The 20,514-nt window shown below is 39.2% G+C and overlaps 1 protein-coding gene across 1 annotated transcript in view; it reads left to right on the forward strand.

Moving 5' to 3' along the window:
- Positions 1 to 1,250: 1,250 nt before the first annotated feature.
- Positions 1,251 to 20,514, forward strand: part of MDFIC2 (MyoD family inhibitor domain containing 2) — a gene marked incomplete at both ends in the record, with an annotated part of 39,535 nt that continues 20,271 nt past the window's right edge. The window contains one exon of the mRNA XM_082768500.1: positions 1,251 to 1,338. Coding sequence (XP_082624626.1) covers positions 1,251 to 1,338 — 88 coding nt within the window. The remainder of the gene's footprint in view (positions 1,339 to 20,514) is intronic.

Consider the following 20,514-nt stretch of genomic DNA (forward strand, 5'->3'; position numbering starts at 1 on the left):
CAGCTCCCCACAGGATTAGATCTTTTTCTTTGCCAATGTGGCAGCTGTAAATAGGCACTCAGGGTCTAATTCATATACCCTTAATTATTTTAACTTGCATTTAGCCAAAACATTGACACATTTATCTGATTTGTCACTATTAATTTCCTGGTTCCCTTTTTACTTTCTTTCTCCCCTTGCAGATCCACTGGTTTACGAACTGCAGTAATAGCCTTTCCAAACCAATTTTTCTTTCACAAAGCTGTTGATTTTCTACCACTCCACTAGTGCTGGGACGCTGATTACCCCCTCCTTCCCTACCCTACCCAGCTCTAGAGGTGCATGCAAACAAAAAGGGAAAGAAAAAAAAGAGAAAAAGAAAAAGAAGAAAACCTCAGCAATAAGTTGGCTGATTCTGGCAGCAAGACAAATCTAGCACCACACAGCAGGCAGGAAGAGAGTGCACTGCTCATCCTTTCGGTTTTGTCAGTGTATGGGAATGCTGGACATCAACACACAGCGAGGGATTCGGCCGAAAGCACTCCTCCTCAGCATCTGAACCCTGCTGCTTTCACCCCCGTTCGGAAGATACAGGTAAAAATAGAGAAATGCTTTAGCTAACTGGATTCAGTGAAAATATAAAGCAGTTAGAAGAAGCCCGGACAGCCTAATCTTATTCCTAGCAAGCAATGGAAGTAAACCTCAGTGTACGGGCTGATAGCTACTGTATGCATAATACCCTCAGGTACTGTAACTTGCATGTGATTCTTCTTGTTACAGCAAATAAATCGTCGCAAGTGGCAGTAAAGGTTTTTTTGGATACACTTGGTTCGAGTTGCCTTTATAAATATTTATCATTATTTACATAATTATACCTCTCCGACAGCAGGCTTTACAGCAACTTTGAACCACAATAAACAGGCAGGCTGGATGCCTCCTCTGTAGCCAAACCGTATCTGTTCTGTGTTGTATGTGCATCTCTTACCAGCATGTTACGACTGTATCACTCACTCCTTTCATAACGTAATTTATAGTAACCTTACAAAAGAATCCATCTACAAACAGCAACCATGTAATATTGATAAAGCATTTAGGAACAGAACATAAATTTAATGACTGAGATATTATATAGTATAAATAATCTGCAGGAAAAAAGTGTGTCTGTGTAAGTAAACAATCTATTATAGCTGGAACCTAAACAGAGAACACAGTTGTCAGAAACTTTCTTTAAAAGAAATCCTGACATCCCCAAATTCTTTTCTCCCCCACAGATGTCAGAAGCAGAGACAGAGAAGGTAAAAATCAAACCAGCAGAAAGTTTTGAAAATGACAAGCAAAATATTTCTTGGCTGAAGAAAGGTAAGCTGCATTGCTGAGTTATTAACTACTGATTTGTGTTTGGAAAGATACACAACAAATTTTGCAGTCTAAATTATGGCAAGGAATTTTTACCATATTAATTCCATAGTTTAACACCTAAGAGATGTACATGTACATTTGGTTTTGGTGCAGAATGGCCTAAATTACCAAAATTTAGAGTACACTGAAAGCTCATTTTTCCAACGTTTGCATTCCTTTGGAAGCTTTATTTAAGATCTATTACAACACTAATATGTACAGACCATCCTCATTCCTGATGAAAAGTTTCTATTAAATCAAACCACTACTGCATTGGATTCACATTTGTTGGGTGTCCTCAAATTATTGGGGTAAAAATGAACCCCAAATCTTTGGATTTGGCAGCATGCTAACTTAGAAAAAGTCGCATCAGTTGTCATCAGTTTGTGGAATATGGACTGCCAGAAGTAGAAGTATTATAGAAGATGTTATAGAGGGAATTTCCAATTTTAAAGGCTGAAAATTGACCGGTGTTAAGTAGCTTGTTTGCTACAAATAATTGTCAAAGAAAGGCATTTCAAAAATTACGTTCTACTTGTTAAAATATTTTAGAAGACAGGCATGCGATTGTAAAGGTTTTCCTATTGCATACCGCTATATGCATAAAAAGGGAAGGTTAAAATATATTTCTTGCTGGAAAAAAATATTGGTAAATTAATATGTTGCTTATTACAAGACCCTTTATGTATGTTTGTTGGTCATAGCAGAATCACTTTATTGCATGTCATACATGTGCACACAAGAGAAGTATATGAATGAGGAGACTTTCACGGATACAAATTACATATCTACAGTTAGGTGCAAATTTGGGTTTTAAAATGAAAACAGTTGTATTCTAATCCTAACTGATGTGTATTGGAAAGACTCAACAAGTAACCTCATTTTGAAAACATCAACTAGGAGGGTATTGAGGAAAAGGCCATTTATAGCAACTGATTACGTCACCTGTAAAATGCGCATCACTATTTTAAACTCATGTTGTTAATTATATCTTTTAAGCTGTGATAGGGGCTGCATTAAAATAGACCTAAATTATTGTCTCTACCTTGCATTTTTCATTGTTTATGCAGCACTTCCTCAAAATGAAAATTGCATGCTTAAGTAGAACTCACCGGCCAACATGCAGGCCTTGTTTGGCTGGACAACCAAAATCCTCCACTTGCAAGGTGTCAGCTGCACCAGTAGAAACTCTGCAAGATTTGCAATTTGAGCATCACAAAGAACGATATAGCTGATTGAGATCTGGGTCTGATCCTACAAAATGGCTTTGTACTTTAGCTGTAAACAGCAAGCACTTAACTGAAATGAAGATTTATTCCATCAGAATAGGGTACAGCACCAGAGACTGCGACTTTAAAAAAGGGGTATAGAGGGTTTTAACTGGTCCATGGTAAGAAGAGTCCATGAGCAGGGTAGGCATGAGCCCTCAGAGCCCCATATGGTTATTTATCCTCTGCACTAGACCTACTCTGGTAGCCAGTTACATCTCTCACACCTCTACGTTCTTGAGTTCATTTAGCTTGGGTAATGCTCATGCTTCATCTTTTATTACTAATCCCCTTCTTACAGGGGCCTACAGTTCTGCATTTCTAGGTCATTAGCAATATATATATTTTTTTTTTTTCTTGGAGGCAGTAATCTCCTTCAGAAATCAAGCCAAATGCTGTCTCTTTACACCCCTTCTCTAAAATGCAGAGAAATGGGCCTTGAAGGCCTTGGACAGCAGCTGAGTCAGTAGGTAGCTGAAGTGTCTCAGAAGAGAAAGAATTTTTCCTTGAGATATGGATATGGGCATTATTTTATATTATATTGAAATTTGGTTGTTTAAAAAGCATTATTGTGTCTTTGCTTTACACACTTCTGTGGTACACATCAGGTTCTTAGAAAAAGGTAAACCATACTGTCTGGAGCAGAAGCTCAACTTCTATGTTTAAGTGTTTTAAAAATACATTGCATATAGATTTCAGGCATTCCAATAAACAATGAATTGTGGAAAACAGACTTGTACTGCTTCCGTCAGGCACAGTAAGAAGACTATATGTTCTTTTAGCATCCAGTTTTAAAGAAAAGTTATTTTTGTTCATGGTTTTGTATTGATTATTTGTTCCTTCTAAAAGAAACAATCATGAACCACATAGTATCAGAAATAAACATAAAAATACAGGCGATGCTGTGGCTTTAGTATCTTTTGTAGACTTCTGTTTTTTCCCAATGCTTTGCAAAGTAGTAGTTCATGGACTAGTAGTGCAGTGGGTCAGAGTATGTTACCTGTTGGTTTCAACATTAGAAGCTGTTAGATCAAGGCAGGGGGAAGGGATTTTAATTTGGCTGCCAGTTATTTATCTTCCAAGTTTTTTGGAAGAGGACTTTTTTTTTTCTATCTTCCAGCCCCTACAAACTGAAATCAAAGCCTCATTTTGAAGGAATACTTTCACAAAGCAAAACAGACACCTAACCAGCCATGTAAAAAGTATTACAGAGAAACATTGAGCTGTGCTTTTAGGAACTTCCTTGGGCAGGAACCCCCCCCCCAAAATCCTACTCATGCCTCAACCTCTAAGCCATTTGCACCCAGTGCTGCACTCATTTCTCTTTTCACAAGTGCAGTGGAAGACTCCAGGGAGTTAAAGATGATGAGGGGAAGAAATAATGCTGCACAAGCCAGAACAGTCTTGGAGAGAAAGATCTACATAATTGTGGCCCTAGATTATATTTTTAAAATGAACAATGACATATTTACCCTCTCCTTTAATTTCTTGCTTATAAAAGCCTTTTAGGTGGAGGGCCTGAGGTCCTCCACAACATATAGGAGAATGTGGAACTACAGTGATATAATAAAACTGTATGCACGGAATCAGACTGGCAGATATGTGGTCTGGTTTTGCTAGGCTATCGAAAAGACCTAAAACATTCCTATAACATCCTAAGTCACCTAGCAGTGAAGTCTGGATCTGAACAACACCATGAGACACACCCTGGTCTGAGGGCCTGAATGAAGACAGAGGTGGTCACAGTCCTATCCCGAGAACTAGCAGGGAAAAGAATTTATACCAGCAATCTTTTCTGATAGTATCAACCTTTTCTGAGCCTGTTTCTCTGCGCTGTTATTTCTGAAGATGACACAAAGAAAACCTATTTGGAGAGCATGCATCAGATCATCAGGTGCATCGGGTACAAAGCAATGAGAAAAAGGCAGGTATTGGCCTTTTTTTTTATTTGTCTGACCTTAGCATCGGTGAGAACCAACTCAAGGAAAGCCAAGACACATGAGTAAAGCCAAACAACTGTTATTTTCTGCAGCAGCAAAGACAGTTATCTCCACTTGCTTCTTCACATGGAGAAGAGCTCTTCACTGGAGAAGGAAAGCAGGTTTAGATGGTGGTACAGATCTCCCCATGCAAATGTCTACACAACTTCAGGTCAGAGTGAAACATGGGCTGATTTGCAAAGAAGCACTGGCAAAGTTATCTGCATTGCTACCCTGAGAAACTAACGCAGGAATCCTCAGTGCATGCACTATTCCTGCTTATACTCGTTTTGCCCTGCCATACAGAAGTTATGTAAATGACAAAGCGTAAAAAATAATTATGCATATATGTAAAGAACATTTGATCTAACTCAAAGGAAACATTAAGAAACGTCCTCTGCATGGGCATGAATCCCCTTCTGCATCACACCCAGAAGATGGGCAAGCAGCAGACCGTCACACCCCAGGCAAGAACCATCTCTGCAGGCTCCTAATCCAGCACAGCTCTTAGAGGAAGCCCTATGAAATCTGGAAGCCACACAAGACATGCCCTTAGAAATGCAGTGCCCAAGGATGAGTAACACTCCCAAGGGACTGACCAAGGGATGCTCCTAGCTCGTGCATCTCACTCACAGCCACAGATGTCTCCTCCACGTGGACCAGGGCTCCTTCCACCACCGTGGTGATCCTGCCAGAATAGCAGCCATCTGGTGGGAAGGGAGGTCAAAGCATCGCTAAATTCACACCAGCTTCAGCACGTGGCTTTTGGAGATCCTTACAAACATTTAATCTCTCAGCATCACTTGATGATTACAGCCATATGGATACATGGGAGCAGGCAGGAGCTTATCTGACTGACGTTAGGCGGTAAAAGGTGACACTGATTTTGCACAGGGGCCAGCAGTGGTTTCTTCACTACTTTTGCATCCATTGCTAAGGACTGAGCACAAGGTAGAAAGTGCGAGGGCCTCATACTGCCCTCCTACGGTTACATCCCAAACTGTCCCTGGCAGCCCAGGAACGCAGATCCAAGTTGCACAGAAATGAAATTTCATTTCGGGATATTCTCACACAAAGCCCTCCTGTTTTATGCTGCCCAGCTGTGTACACAAATGCCCTCCATATATAACTTCCAGTGAAAAGTTAATGAAATGGCTTCCTTGCTCTCCTGCCAAAAATATAACTGAAATGCTAATTTCAAGACTTTCTCCAAAATAGCCCCTTTCTGCACTAAAATTCTCATAAATCAGAAACATTTTGTCAAAAATAAGCCTGTTTTCATTGTCTTGCAAAGAGTAAGGAGTCTAACCCTGATTTCTTTAATCGGCTGCTCTAGCCAGCAGATTTTCGCTGTAGGCTAAAATTCAGCCCTGTATTGAGGGTCAGTGCAAGGTCAGCACTTAAACCATAAAATAAGGCTTAAGTGGTAAATAGAGCCTCTGTTCGGGATTATATTTCACCCCTCCAAGGACCACAGTTCATACGAAAAGGGAGATTTACTCATATCAGAGACCTGGCTGTAGTGACATTATTCACATTATTCAAATAATCCCTTACTCCAGAAATAATCCCATTGGGTGAGGTTGTGCCACCCTTCTGAGCGGCACATCCCAGAAATCTGAGGTGGGAGTAGGCAACTCCTAACTGCACCCTCCCCATAACACCCCATAGCCTTGCCCAGGGATATATTCCTGGAGGAAGTGCAAATAAACTCATCTCTTGCAGCACTCAAGCATCTTTTCCCCAGCATACCCTTCTCCCTGGATACCTAGGGGTTTTAAGAGACTTTTCCAAAAAGTAATGAAGCAGGAAGGATACCATGCAATGAGACTGGTTTTGCACAGGGGGAATTAGCCTCCAAATCTCTCCAGGGTTTCTCATTTCTTTCAAAACCTTCCAGCTTTCCCCTGATTTTCAGGGGCTGGAGTAGCCAGCATGAGGTTTGCGCTTTGGGTTCAGAGAGATTATTCTCAGCAAAGTGTTCCAATCCAACTTGCATCACTGCATTTAGGTAGCTAAATGTCATTTCCATAATTTATTTCTAAACTCAGAAGTCAATGAATGTAATTCTACATACACACTTGGACATTTGTTTCCTGCATTTTGCTGACTTGGGTCCAGAAGCTTTTTCTCTTTTCTTCAAACCTGAATTAAGTCATTGGACTGAAAAGCTTTATAGAATACCGATAGCAAAAAAAAAAAAAAAAAAATAGCTCTCAGTTTCATGTAGCAGAAAACACCAAATTCTTATAAAATGAACACTGTTATCTAAGCAGACTGTTTCCAGATAAGAACCACAGACACACACACACCGAAAAACACTTTTAAAAACTGATGACAAGGACCCCAGGGGGCTCAAATGCCTGGAAGATGCCTTGTCAGCTTCAGGACTATGACCAAATGAATTAATTGAGACAACCCTTCCTTTAAGTTGTAAAACAGCAGATTTAAAGACTCTCTTCCAATGGAGAGGAAGTATATGAAACCTGCAATGGTCCCAGCTCACCACTCCTAATTATGGTTTTATAAACTGAGTGGTCCTTGATCTTTGAACTGGAAAGACCTCAGAGATGTAAGACTTCAAATACTGCCACATAGGTGGAATGAATGTACAGTAAGGAATGGCATTTCTTTAGATGGTAAGGTTATCTTAAAGTCACTCTCCCAGGCTAGACACTTGTTGTAAAAATGTAGATGCAAGGTTTATTTAGGTTTGTCTAAATTTTGTGAATTTCCACAAATGGATGAAAAAGATTTTTGTTTAACTGCCAATGCTTAGGAAGACCTGAAGATGTGGTATTTTTTATTTATTTTTTTTTTAATTCTATCATTCACCACATAGAAGTCTTCCAGAAGAATCCTATTCTTCATTACAATAGGGCAAAATTTTCAGGATTTTCCCACTGGTTGAATGAGTGCAGCCAAAAAAAAACATAACTCCACATTAAAAACACAGGTAGTCAGTCATTAATTTATTTTTTAGTAGTACGTGTGTTACAGCAGAACCCTCATTTCTCCTCCTATATTCAGGACTAGAGCATCTCCTCCTGCTCCATCAGGAACAAGGGCTGGTAGAGGTGCCCAGTGCAAGTGGAGCATTCAGGCTGCCCCTCTCCTCAGCACCTCCCAGTAGTTTTCCTACTTTGACTCCTCTTGTTCCCACACCTCTCCCTTCAGCTTACTGCTGCTCCCTGTTACTTCATCCTCTGTGTGTTGAACCTGGGAGTCTGGTGCCTGCTGGGCAGAAAAGCATATGCAAAAACTAGGTGCTAAAACCCCCGGTGTCAGTCAAGTTTCTTTATGACTCTTACTACAACTGAGATTCATCTCTTTGAAGAGAATTGCACAAGGCTTCTTTACCACCTAAGAGATACTTAAGTGGCACAGAGATCTTTGCTATCCCCCTAAACTAGATTAATTTTTATTTTATAGGAGTGAAACAGTCTCTTAGGGTCTCCTGATTATATATAGTCTCATTCTAATTTCAGTCTTTAATCTGAATAAACATGTTAGAAAAACACAGACACAATTAACTTAATCATAAATTCAGATGGATTGTTTATTATCTGTCTACTTAATGTGCTTATGATTGCAGCAGTTAAACATGATAATGTTTTCTCTCACACATAAATGAATATACACAGTGCAGAAATATGTGCAGGAAGAAAAACTTCTGCCTGAATATGTCAGTAGGCTTCAGGGATAAAGTAGATGCAGTGCTCACTGTTATGCTCTGCAGAAAAACACAAACATTGCCTTGATAGTGTTGAGACATCTGAGAACTGATTACTGACAAATTATGTTTCTTCATATCTTTGAAAAAAGATGCCTAAATGCAGTTTCAAAAGAAGGAAAATGTTATTGCAGCACCAAAGCTGCAGGTAGCAACGCCATTCTGCTATACTACTGCACCTGTGTGTAAGAAGTAGACATGTAGATTTGGGTAAATAAAGTTACTTCAGTTCTTCAGAGCAAAATACGGGTTTAATCTCTATCCTCCTACTGAAGCAAGCATCAAACATCAGATTTACAGAGGAGAGCTGTCTGTTATGCAATCTTCATAGACATAGTCGTCAAAAAAAGATTAAACCCTTTTAACACCGTTGTCCCTTTTGGTTGCATGTCCATGGCAACTAACGTGTGGCAAAATACAATCACATCCTCAAATACTTAATGTCAAAATTATAGTTAGAATCTGATTCTTCTTCCTGTTCCCACAGGATACTGAAAGTAAATAATTTCAAGCATGTGTTCAGTTAAATCTGTGATTATTACTCACGTAGGCTCTTCTCTGTCATTAGGGTAATTTTTTTTAACAGCCTCATAGTATAACACAGTGAAGTTACACTTGGCTTTGAAATATTCAACTTTTAGCTAAATTTAAAACGCTACTTTCCCCCCCCCCCAGACAAAAAACATTTGTTTCTGTCGTCTCACTCTTGATTTTCAGATAAAGCAGCACTCACCCCCATTGTTACTGTATATCACTAAGCCAAATTCAGCCTGGTATTTCCTACCTCTAGCCTTCCTAGGGTTTCTGACCTGTGTGTTGACAGTTAGAATAAAAAGTGCACTTCCAGGTTAACTCTCACCACATTTCATGCTGGTTGTTTGCATGATTCTCACTAAATACATGGAGCTTAGAAATAACTTGAGGAGTCTTCGAAAAATAGAGCCCATCCTCAGGCAACGGAAACTTTTATAGGACTGCTTCTTGTACATATTTTTATCAGATGCACTTCTTTCAACTTTCCATCCTGGGAGCTACACTCACATTGAAGCCATTGAATGTTCAATGGCCAAAAACACACTAATTTTAACTTTGCTTTCGATGATTAACAGAAGCCCAGTGTACCAGGAAATCCATATTGTTACGTGTATAACTCCAAATTGACACTAAATTTAAATTTAATGCCTTATAGTACTGTCATATGGACATATCTATGCTGACTGCAAGTCCTAAACTTACATCATGGTTGATAAATCAGTCAGTACTCCTGACTGAAGAGAGGCCACTTTTATAGTGCATGGGCAAAAGAGAAGAAAGGGGAGGATAAAAGAACAGAAATTTGGAAGTAAATGCAAGCCCCTTCAATTTCCCTTCACTTCTTCTCAAGGATTGCTGTCACATTAGTACAATAAAAGTATATAAAATTATATAATTTTTCCATCCACTAATTAAATGGAACAAAGTTACATTACTAGATTTTTAAATCTTTGAAATCCATGCTTATACTCTGGGGATAATACAATAAAAAACATGGTAACAGACAGAAGAAGTCAAAATAACCACAGGAAAAAAACCTATGGCACCTGGTGGTCATTCTGGTTAGACAAAGTTGTGACTGAATGTATCGACTTCAGATATTTTAAATGTTTAATATTTTAAAATACTACTGCAAAACAAGACAAAAGTCAAATGTGAAGTCCATTTCAGTTTCCAGCTAAGCAATGATTTTTTGTTTGTCTGTTTCCAGTTTATTTATCATTTAAAAGGAAAGTGACCTATGAGCTGCAGATAGTCACTTTGGGGGAAAAAAAAGTTTAAATTTCTTATTTCCAACAGAACAGCCAGAGCTGTAATGACTTGGGGTTTTACTTATTGTCATTTCTAGCTGGAAGCATCATCCCAAGGTGTTTACCAGAGACAGGGACATTGCACAGAACCCCAGAGGCTGTCTCCAGAGATTCTCTGTTGAACCCACTCAGATTTGGGTCAGGCTTAGGCTGTACCAAAAAACATGCATGCACATACCAAAAAAGCATGCGCAAGCAAGTAGGAGGCAAAGGAAGCAGAGAGGCAGATGTTATGAATAATATTCCTATTACAAAGATAAGCATAATCAAAAAACTGATGTTATATAAATACACTGAGCCTGCTTCACCTAAGGTTCTCTGAAAGCTCCTTCTGCAGATGGACACCCTGAATTCAGGATGATTTTCCTCGACTCACTCTTTGTCTCTAACTTTACATTCAGACGTCCCAGCAGAGATGGCAATCATCATGCAAAGAAAATAACTATGCAAAGAAATAGCAGAGGAAGCTTCCCCAGCTCTCACTTGGAGGGAATCACCAACAGCTGGAGAAGGATGGTGAAGTCTCCTTGCTTTAAAAAAAAAATTCATGAAAAATAAATAAAATATAAAACTAAGCAGCGGTTTTTACAGTATGACACAGCAGTATTACTTGCATTAGGCCAATTTACCACTTATGATAGCAGTAATAGCACTAAAAGCCAATAAAAGCGGTCTGTTCGTTCAGAGATTGGCTTTTATGGCTTATTCTAAATATTATCAAGTGAATAAAAAGCTGTCATTATAGTGTCTAAAAAGCCTTCGTACCTTGTAAGCAAACAGTGTGACTTTGACAAATAATCATTAATATGCCTGTGTGAGACCAGGGCTAAAAGAGAAAGAAAAAGGAAAACCCAATATTTCACTTTACATAAGTCATTAAGATCATTTCAGTTAAATTTCATACAAAATAAAACAGTTTTATATGTAAAACACCATTGTTTTCCCAAGTGTTTTTTTTCAGTATGTGAATATACTTTCACGGAACAAAAACTTGTCAGATAACTGAGCAACGAGTGGCTGAACTATGGTGATAGTCTCAACAACCTTGGGAAAACAAATAATGCAAATAATGAAAGGTAGCACCTTCCAGGTCAGCCAGGCAGGTGGCATCACCCTCTCACCCTGCCTGCCGTAGGCCCTGACGAGCACAGCATCCTTCTCCCTCTTCTTGCTTCAGAAGAAGACATATTCCCATACCCCTGGAAATGTGTGATTTATGTCCTGTCTGATACTTGGACAGTTGCTCTTCCAAGAAGCTCAGAGGAGCAAAACCACAGCTCTGGCAGCTCTCAGCTGCTCTCCACCCACCTGGGTGTCAACAGCAGTGCCCAGAGACAGAACTGGGCTCTGCAAAACATAGGCAGGGCAGGCACTCGATGGATAGGATTTCCTTGTCCATAGTGAACAGAGAGCGAATCCTTCTCAGAGGAGGATTGCATGGCTCAAATCAGCACAAAATGTCATTTCTAGTCTTTGAACCTCTCAAACAGAGGTTCAAAGAGGTTCTTACACCTTTTTTGGTGTAAGATCAGTAAGAGGATTTGAAAGCCCCAGCTCCTCTCAGCACCCCAGTGGGACTGCAGTATGCAGTGCTTCCTCAGCCCCCAGGAAAACCAGAGACTTCTTCGCCATGCTTACAGGCATCCAGGCTCTGAAGTCAAGACCAGGGTATGCAACTGGGACAAACTAAATGCCTTGGGTGAGGCACAGCCACCTGTCAGGTCTCACGCACTGAATACAGGCCCTGGGCAGTCAGCTAAGTGTCCACGGCCTTGCAGCTCAAGTGCTGCACCACAGTTTTCTTGGCTATTTCTATTTACAGTTCTTGGGGCCTCACTGGAATGGCAAGCTAGCACGCTTGCAGTTGATGGCGTTATGTGATACGCTGTGCAGCTGCACCGAGCACACAGGCTAGCAGAAACATGTGGTGCTGCACTGCCAGGGGAATTATTCCACCTAACGCAGCCCTTTAAGGGCCACGTGTGCTTTGCAGACAATTTATGTGAGCAGAAAACCAACAGACCTCCCCTTCCAAGCTTCCAATTTCTTTGGCTCTTTTTTTTTCCTCCCCATAGATTAGAGATCTCTCCAGAAACATTGCAGTAACAATGAGGTGCAAAGATCCCAGGTAGAAACTGCTGCACAAAGTTTTGCATGAGCTATACTGAAGGACAGTAGGAAACCATAAGGATCCTCCACCTGCTTGCATTTATCCAAGGAAAAGTGAGTACAACTCTAAGTCTATAACAAGTAAGGCTTCTTCCCTTAAAAGAACAGTAATTATGGATTTATTTCGATGAAAAGAGCAGGTAAAAGCGGTTTGCTCAGATACTCACAAGAATTAGATTTTGGTCTCTTTGGACCTTGTCTTTCAGGCACGGTGTCTGGCAGCTATTGAGCTCCCTTCCAGCCCCATTACACAAACTGAGCATCTGCTTTTCTGTGCCCAGGCATAATCTGGTTCAACAGAGGATCAATTATTGACACTTGGAGAGCAGAAGCTGCACACTGAAGTGAATAATACCAGTGTATTATTCTTCTGCTGCCACCAGTATTTCACAGCACTGATTTCAATCTCAAGCATTCCTATAAAATGGCAAGAAAAGATTTTACATGCACAGAGTTTTGAGTGGCTTGGTCTGTTTGCTTTTCAAGTCATGGGTCTGCAATGTGTGTATTCATCACGCACAGTTCTATATTATTTTTCCCCAGGGTTTAATCCCCCCATATTTTAGCTCCACCTTCCTCTCTGTCACACACAAGTCCTTTATTACTGCTGAGGAAAATCAGAGCAGAGGACTCTCTGGGTTGCTGTGCAACCTGAAACAATTTGTGCAACACTGACACAAACCAAGGCAAACATTGGATACCAGTCTTTTAACCAGGATTTCAAGAGCAAAGTCACCAGAATTACTCATAAGCTCAAAGTTAGGCTTGTGCTTTGGCATTTTCCTGAATCTGCTTCTTATAGAAGAGGAAGATGAAGAATGCCTTGGCCTAGATTAGAGGCCACATCTTGGGTATGTTGTTGCCCTGTTTCTAATTGCTAGCACAGCCAAGAAACTGTATCCTTTCCTCCACTTTAGAGACCACCTGCAGAAATACATTTTTCCCTTCAAACTCTGCACAAGAGCCCAAAACTTGGCTTTAATACAACACATATTTTCCATTTTTTTCTCCCTCTAATGAGACACATTGATATTTTTACCTGCATGTACTGTGTTTTGTTAATGGGAAATTTTTCAAACACTATGTGGTAATGGACTGTGGGATATGGGATTATATATTTATTATTCTCAAGAGCACTCTACACTGTACCAGTAAGTTACAAGCAGGCTGGCAGAACAGGGTTTGAATTTTGGCAGAAGACCTCTCCTGAGTTTTCTGCGATTTGCCCATTAGGCTGTGTTTGGCTCTGCTTTAAAAGCCTAAAATGATTAAGCTATGGTTGCTTTGGTCAACTGTGCTACAACCAGGCTGCACTGAGCACTTTGTTCTGGACTGGTCATGTCAAAACTAGGGTGAGGTGGTGGCCAAGGGCTGGCAAAAGAGGAGCAATGCAAGAAGTTCATAAGCTTCTATTGACAGAAAAAAAAAAAAATCTGCTCCTTTAGATTGTATTTATACACAGTGGTGTCTAAATCTGCATTTACAGAAGCATACAACAGTCAAAATACACCCTCACCTTCTCCTTGCCATAACAGGTCAGCCTAGGTTTTTGTATGTGCTGGCTTTTACAGAAGTAAAAGGCATTTTTTTTTTTTTTTTTTTTGCACAACTGAAAGACTGTCATTTTAAGATAAAAAGCCTGCTTTTCCCCCTGAGGGAATGTTGGAGAAAAACTTTCATGGATTTGCCCTTTGTAATATTCCGGTTTGTCTGGAGCAAGAGGAGGAAATAAAAACCTAATGGAAAGAGACATTTTTTTCTTGGATCAGAACTGAATACTTGGAAGAATCTGCTCTCAGACTACACTCATAAATGCCTAGTAGAAGAAACAATTGTTAGGTCAAATGAGTCACAAGGTCCAGCTTCACTAGAGCACTCAATATTTACCTTTCCTAATGAGGCTAAGGTGAAAAACACGTTTACTTTTTGTTTGAGAGTCTTAAATCCTTTTCAGCCATTAACCATTTAAATAGCCTACTCACTTCCTGAAGGTATTAATAGAAGTTGAGGTGAATCAGTTACTTCAAAATGTGAAAATTCTTGGCTAGATTTGTACATCAGTTTCAACACTTAGTCTACAGCAAATTAAGTGAAAGCTCAGCCCAAAGCCTTTTTAAACTCAGAACAGATCATATCCCAGCTTTGCAGGCTGGTTTCATCCTCCCCCATGTGACCAATTATCTCAAGGCATTCTATGGGCTCAGTAGCAAAAACTTCTGTACCAATGCTAACGTAGATTTGCTAGATGCAGATAATACTTAGATATTCTGAATATCCAGCATTCTGAGTAGCTGAACATCACCGACTGATCACCCTTGTTTGTGGTTGCCAGTGCAGAGTACTTAAAAATGTGCTTTGCATGTTTCTAAGAAAAAATAATTGTAGCACCCAAAATTTACTAACTGTAGGTGATAATGAAGATCAGAAAAAAGACAGAACTTCTATTGACCTCAATGACAGAACTGTTGAGCCCTTAATGAAAAAAATCAGTATTGAATTATTAGAATATGGCTTTCTCTGATTCAGTCTTATGGAGTATCTGCTTTATTACTTATCCAACTCTCCTCCAGAAAAACAAGTAGCAGCACCTTCTTTTTTGGCCTGTGATAACCTAGTTTGCGCAATGCCAGCCCATTCAAAATCTTCCATTTAATTTTATGAACTTTGCATTGGGGCCCCAGGATTGTTGCTTTATTAAAAAAATAAATGAAGTTTCACTCCACAAAATAAAGCCTTCTTAAACCAGCAGATGTTAATAGCCTTGTGCAGAAGTTTTAAGAGGTCTCCAGGACCTGCCACACTGACCTTCTCCTATCAGTGTCCCATTGGAACACAGCTGCATGAAAACCAACAAGTAAAATCAGAACTGGATCTCTTGAGAACCTCTAAATCCTTAAATTCCTTTGACTTCCAGAAAAGTGACAGCAGTTGTCAGCCAGGTACAACACTGCATTGACCTGTAACTGGCCTTGCAAGGTAAGTAGATGTACCCTACTAAAGTTAGCCAGTCCTAAAGTACTTATGAGGTACATTATGGACACCATACATAAAGTCAGTATTTGTCCTATGGTGAAAGCTACCTAAACTACAGCTGGATATGAGGTATATTTGCTTGGCCTAAACAGTATAGGCTATGCCATATCCCATGACCGTTCGTAATATTAGTGTGATCTTTTATCTTCTAATACATATTAATTTGTAATATACAAAACCATTCAAATAAATAACTGTGCAGACTGAATAAAAAAGCAATTTAAACTTTTTTTCCTTAACTGGAGACACTTTTTACAAATAGTTCTTTTAAGTAGTCTTAATAGTATCTCTTTAATATTGCCATTAAAATTCACCAGAGTTCAAGAGCAGAGCAAATTTACATCTGTTAAAATAATGGAATTGACACTGATATTACATCATTGCTATTTTAAATAATCATTCTTCATAATTCTAACCTACTTGCTTTAAGTTGCAAATACAGGGCTTGTTCCTACTTCGATGAAAGTCAACGGCAAAACTGCCTTTGGCTTTCAGGGAGCAGCACATAGCTTTAAATGTGGGGGTCTCTGGTTATACGTGGTGGGGTTTGACTGTTCACTTATACAGGGAAGAATAATTCACTCTGAAGGAAAAATTACTGAAGAAAGTTCTATGAACTCTATCAAGCCCTGGTCAAATGGGATAATTGTACTGGACAAGCCTGTTCCTCCAAAATCAGGGAACTATACTCTACACTGAATTCCAAGGGAGGTACAGTTCTGTTTAGTTTCACAAGAAAGCACAGTTTTATATAGGTATGCAATTTTGTGGGTTTTGTTCCTTGATATTTTGGGAAGGTTTGTTTTAAGAGAAGCATAAAGGGAACCCTCAGAAATTCACCTTCTCTTGGGAGAACATTAGCAGTTTCACTGAAATTAGGTAAATATTTTTCTTTGAAGGTTTCAAACTGAACCTAAGGAATTAAAAAGATACACCATACACAGATGGAAAGCCACCTAGAAAATGAATCCACATTGCCCTCTCCCTGATTACAGGAGAAAATGATGCAAGGCCTTTTCAAAAATTAAATAAATAAATAAATAAATAAATAAATTAAAAAAAAAGGAAGATGATTATAACCAATTTGAAGAGTATTTAAAACTGGAGAAAATATGGATTTTTCTATCCATCCAACACCCTAAAGAAAGCTTACCTGCGTGATCATCAGGAAAAAAATGAGCCAGTATCCATGCTGTAGCTTATCATCTGCAAAACCACCATGACTCCATTGTCTACACAGACTTACATAGTTTTCAGGGACAGGAACTTCTCAACTGTATCTGCACTGAGCACCTAGTTTGACAGATTTTGGCCGTGGCAGAAATCACTGGTCACTACAGTTAACTTTGGACTATCATACTACTAAAATGTGTCTTCTAGGTTTACTGGACAATAACCATCACTTGAGTCTTCACCATAACTTTTCACTGCGGTACAGGGCCTGTCAGTTGTTATCTGGGAGCCAGAGAACTTTATTAGCACTATCATAAAAACTGAAACAAGGTCAATCCCTTGTTTTATTTATAATAAGCCGTGCCAGGGATAATAAAACATCTACCGAATATCTATCAAACCTCAGCAAATTAAGAGTTGAAATAACAATTGCCTTGGCATCTTTAACAGTTACACATTTTTTAAAAAGAGACATGACAACAAAATGCAACCCTTTGCTCTGAAAGCATACACAAGCAGCACCACCAAGAACAGGGAGAAAAGATCAAGTTATTCCAGAAAAATCAAGTTTTGAAGACCCTGCAGTGCTGAGTGCGTTATTCCACTTGGAATTATTTACCCAGTTACATTTCTTTCCACTTCCACAGCAGGACACATTTGGGAGCAGAAAAAATTTAGTTTGGATGGAAGGCAAATGTCTTCCGAGAAAGGACGATTAGGCAATACTCTGCCTCAGGAAGAGTTTCAGGCACTGTCACTTAGTGGTGTCTCAGAAGAAATGAGAGAAGACACCTAAGGGGTTAGCCTGCAGAGACTTTCATGCATGCAGGCTGGGACTAGCTGAGCTCGAGGTCCTTTCCAGGCCCATCATCTGTGATTCTTCTTGGCATCATTCTTTGCCTTTAAAATATTGCGTCTTCCCCCCAACTGTGGCAGTAACACAACATGATGTACACTGCAACCCAGCCTTAAGGATAGCCTAGAATCACACAGTAAGCCAGTGCTGTGCCCATTAAATAAGTTACAAATATGGCTTTTTGTAAGCAATTTACTTTTTTGTAGCTTCCCAGCCACAGCACCGAATGCTAATAAGGGAAGAGGTGTACACCTGATGTGGAGAACAGGTTGTTGGCAGAACACTCATGGAGGAAAGCAGGAATATACAGATATATCATTCTAACCTTATCTACTCAAGTGTATATATAATACAGAGACTTTTTATATTATAGTCTAGGTTCTTCATTCCAAAACTATTATTTCCTTCCACTAAAACCTGTTAATGTGAAGCTTTTACCTAGCTGCATAAATCTTCATGGAAAGAAATATGTTTCTGTCATCTATTTTTGACTTTCCATGCTGTGACAGTGAAGGTTGGCCTGGTGTTGCTAAATATGCACACTGCTCAGGTAGCAGAATAGCTACTGCAGATTGCCTGGCACCTGCTCGAGGATGAGGTGAACAGAAAGTATTTTTGTTCCATTGAGAACATCTTGGCCAAACGATATTTGTAACAGACAAAAAAACAAAACAAAACAAAACAAAAAACAACAAGGAAACTAAACTGAGTGGGAATGGAATCTTTTAATATTTGGGGATCATGAAAGGGTGAAATCAGTTCTGAACCTGAACAGGTTTAAGATGCAGTGGGGGAAAAAATGGCAGGTGTTGGGGAAAAATATCTTCCTTGGAAGAAGTATTTTCAAAACCTGGTAGTTAGATTTTGTTAGTTCTAATCTGTTTTTAATGCAAAAAACTTCTGAAAAGGAGATAAAAAAGCACAGAGCATCAATGCCAACAGAAACATATTGTAAGTATGATGCATTATCAACAGTTCTACCGCTACTGGGTTAAGAAAAAAATAATGCACTTAAAAGCATCCCCTTTTGCTTTCTAATATATCTTTGGAAACATCTGTGTTTTATTTTATTGTTTTTAAGTATAGCAGCTACTAAGAGAGAAACTAATTATGATTTCATTCTTAAGGACCTGGATTTCCTCTTGCATGTATCAGTCTAACTCGGGAGTAAGCCCATTCAAGCAAATTAAATGAGGTTGGTGTGAACGAATTTAAAAGTGATCTGAAGCAGGCCCTCAGATATGTATTGATGGAGTGAGTCATTCTTGTTCTGGTCGGTTGATTACATCAGTGGAGAATTAGTATCCATCATGCAGGGCCTGACTCTCCTTTCTCTTATATTACCATGCTTCAGATCATTGTGTGGAGCTCAATGATATTTTACTCCTAAAACCAGTAAGTTGAAAGAACTAAGCACCCAGCCCACTAAACCTGAAGTGCATTGACTGCAAAAAGCCACCCCCAATTAAATCTAGGGATCATATGGTCTCCATAGTCTGTTTACCAACTAAAGCTTCCATGCAAATTGTTTTAAGACATTTTACTCATTTAAAATTTTAAGTAACTGTTGTCATAAAACAACACATATTCTTGCCTGGCATCACACTCAAGAAGCAACTCTTCCAGCTGTTTCCAGTGACAGAACTACATAGATACTAAGGAGAAACTGAATCGATACCATGAACTTGACTAGTCCTACTCCCTCCTCACCAAAAACAGTTCTGTAAGAACCCTTGAGCAGTCCAAGCCCCTGAGCATTTTCTCATGATTTGTGCATCATTTTGTTCTTTCAGGCCCACACCAGGTTTGGGGATGCTGGAACCTGTGATCCTCCCATATTGTCTCTCAGAATAGGCAATACCAGGAATTCAAGAAGCAGCCCTGGGAAACCTTTCTGTGGATTGCTGTTAATACCTGAGCTAGATTATAGGAGAAGAAAAAAAGACTGGAAAACCTTCAGCCATCATTGGGCTCCCTGAGAAGGTTTTCCCTCTTGGCAATGACTTTATAGCTAATCAGAAGTAGAAAACCAAAGTGGCAGCCTATGAACTCCCCAGACACCAGGTTTTTACCAGGAAATCCATTCTCCAGCCTCACCCCATACCTGTTTCTTTACGGTTTCTCTAGGCCTCTCCCCCCATCAGAAGCAAGGCAGCCTGCCTTCCCAGTATGCCTGTGTACTTCTCACCTCTGGGAAACGAAGACTAAAACCTCCTTCAAAGTGGAAAAAACTGAGAACAGCTATTTCTTGGATCCAGCTCAGCCAGTCCAGAAACTGTCTGAGAAGCATAACAATATGTACCAGCTTACTCATAGAGAAGCTATATGAGCATCCCATAGAGCATCCTAGTTCACTGCTATACTGTCTCTGGTCATGGAGTAGTCCAGCAGGGACACTGAGCTGAGGAAACCTGACTTAAGACACTTCCAGTACAGACATTTTACTTCCTACCATTACACCTTCTCAAGATATTTAAGCACCAAGCACTGTAGGTATCATGGTTTCATATTCATATTACAAAAAGCTAATACTATCTAGAATTTCTCTGCATTAAATGGTGTATTTTATCTTTTCCAAGAAGTAAGACTTCTGCACCATAATGTATCCTACAGGCAATTCTTTTCATATCTAAATCCCAAGGATGTTTGGGAATAAAAAAGGAGATTATATTTATTCAGAAATTAAATGAGATTAATAATTTTAAAAGTAATTTACAAATAGCAATCAGCCTCTGCAATGAAGGTCAAAAGAAAAAGGACACATTAGCAATTGAATATCTTCCGTCCCTTTAAAGTTTTAATACCTCATACCTGTTAATAATAGGAAATATTCTTCTTCAAGAGTAGCATTTTCAAAAATTGGTAGGATCCTTTTGCTAATTCTAATCTTCTTTTAATAAAATAATTTGCTAAAAAGGATTATAAAAAAGCATGAAAATGGAATGCCAATAGAAATGTACTGCCTATACAATAAATAGTTAATGTATTTTCTAAATGAATGATTTAAAATAGCTATTAAAGTAAAGAGAATGAGCTTATGTTTCTAGTAATGACTTCTCTGCCTCAGAATGAAATCTGTAAA

The sequence above is a fragment of the Aythya marila genome, assembly GCF_965140915.1.
Source record: "Aythya marila genome assembly, chromosome: 10".
NCBI classification, from domain to species: domain Eukaryota; kingdom Metazoa; phylum Chordata; class Aves; order Anseriformes; family Anatidae; genus Aythya; species Aythya marila.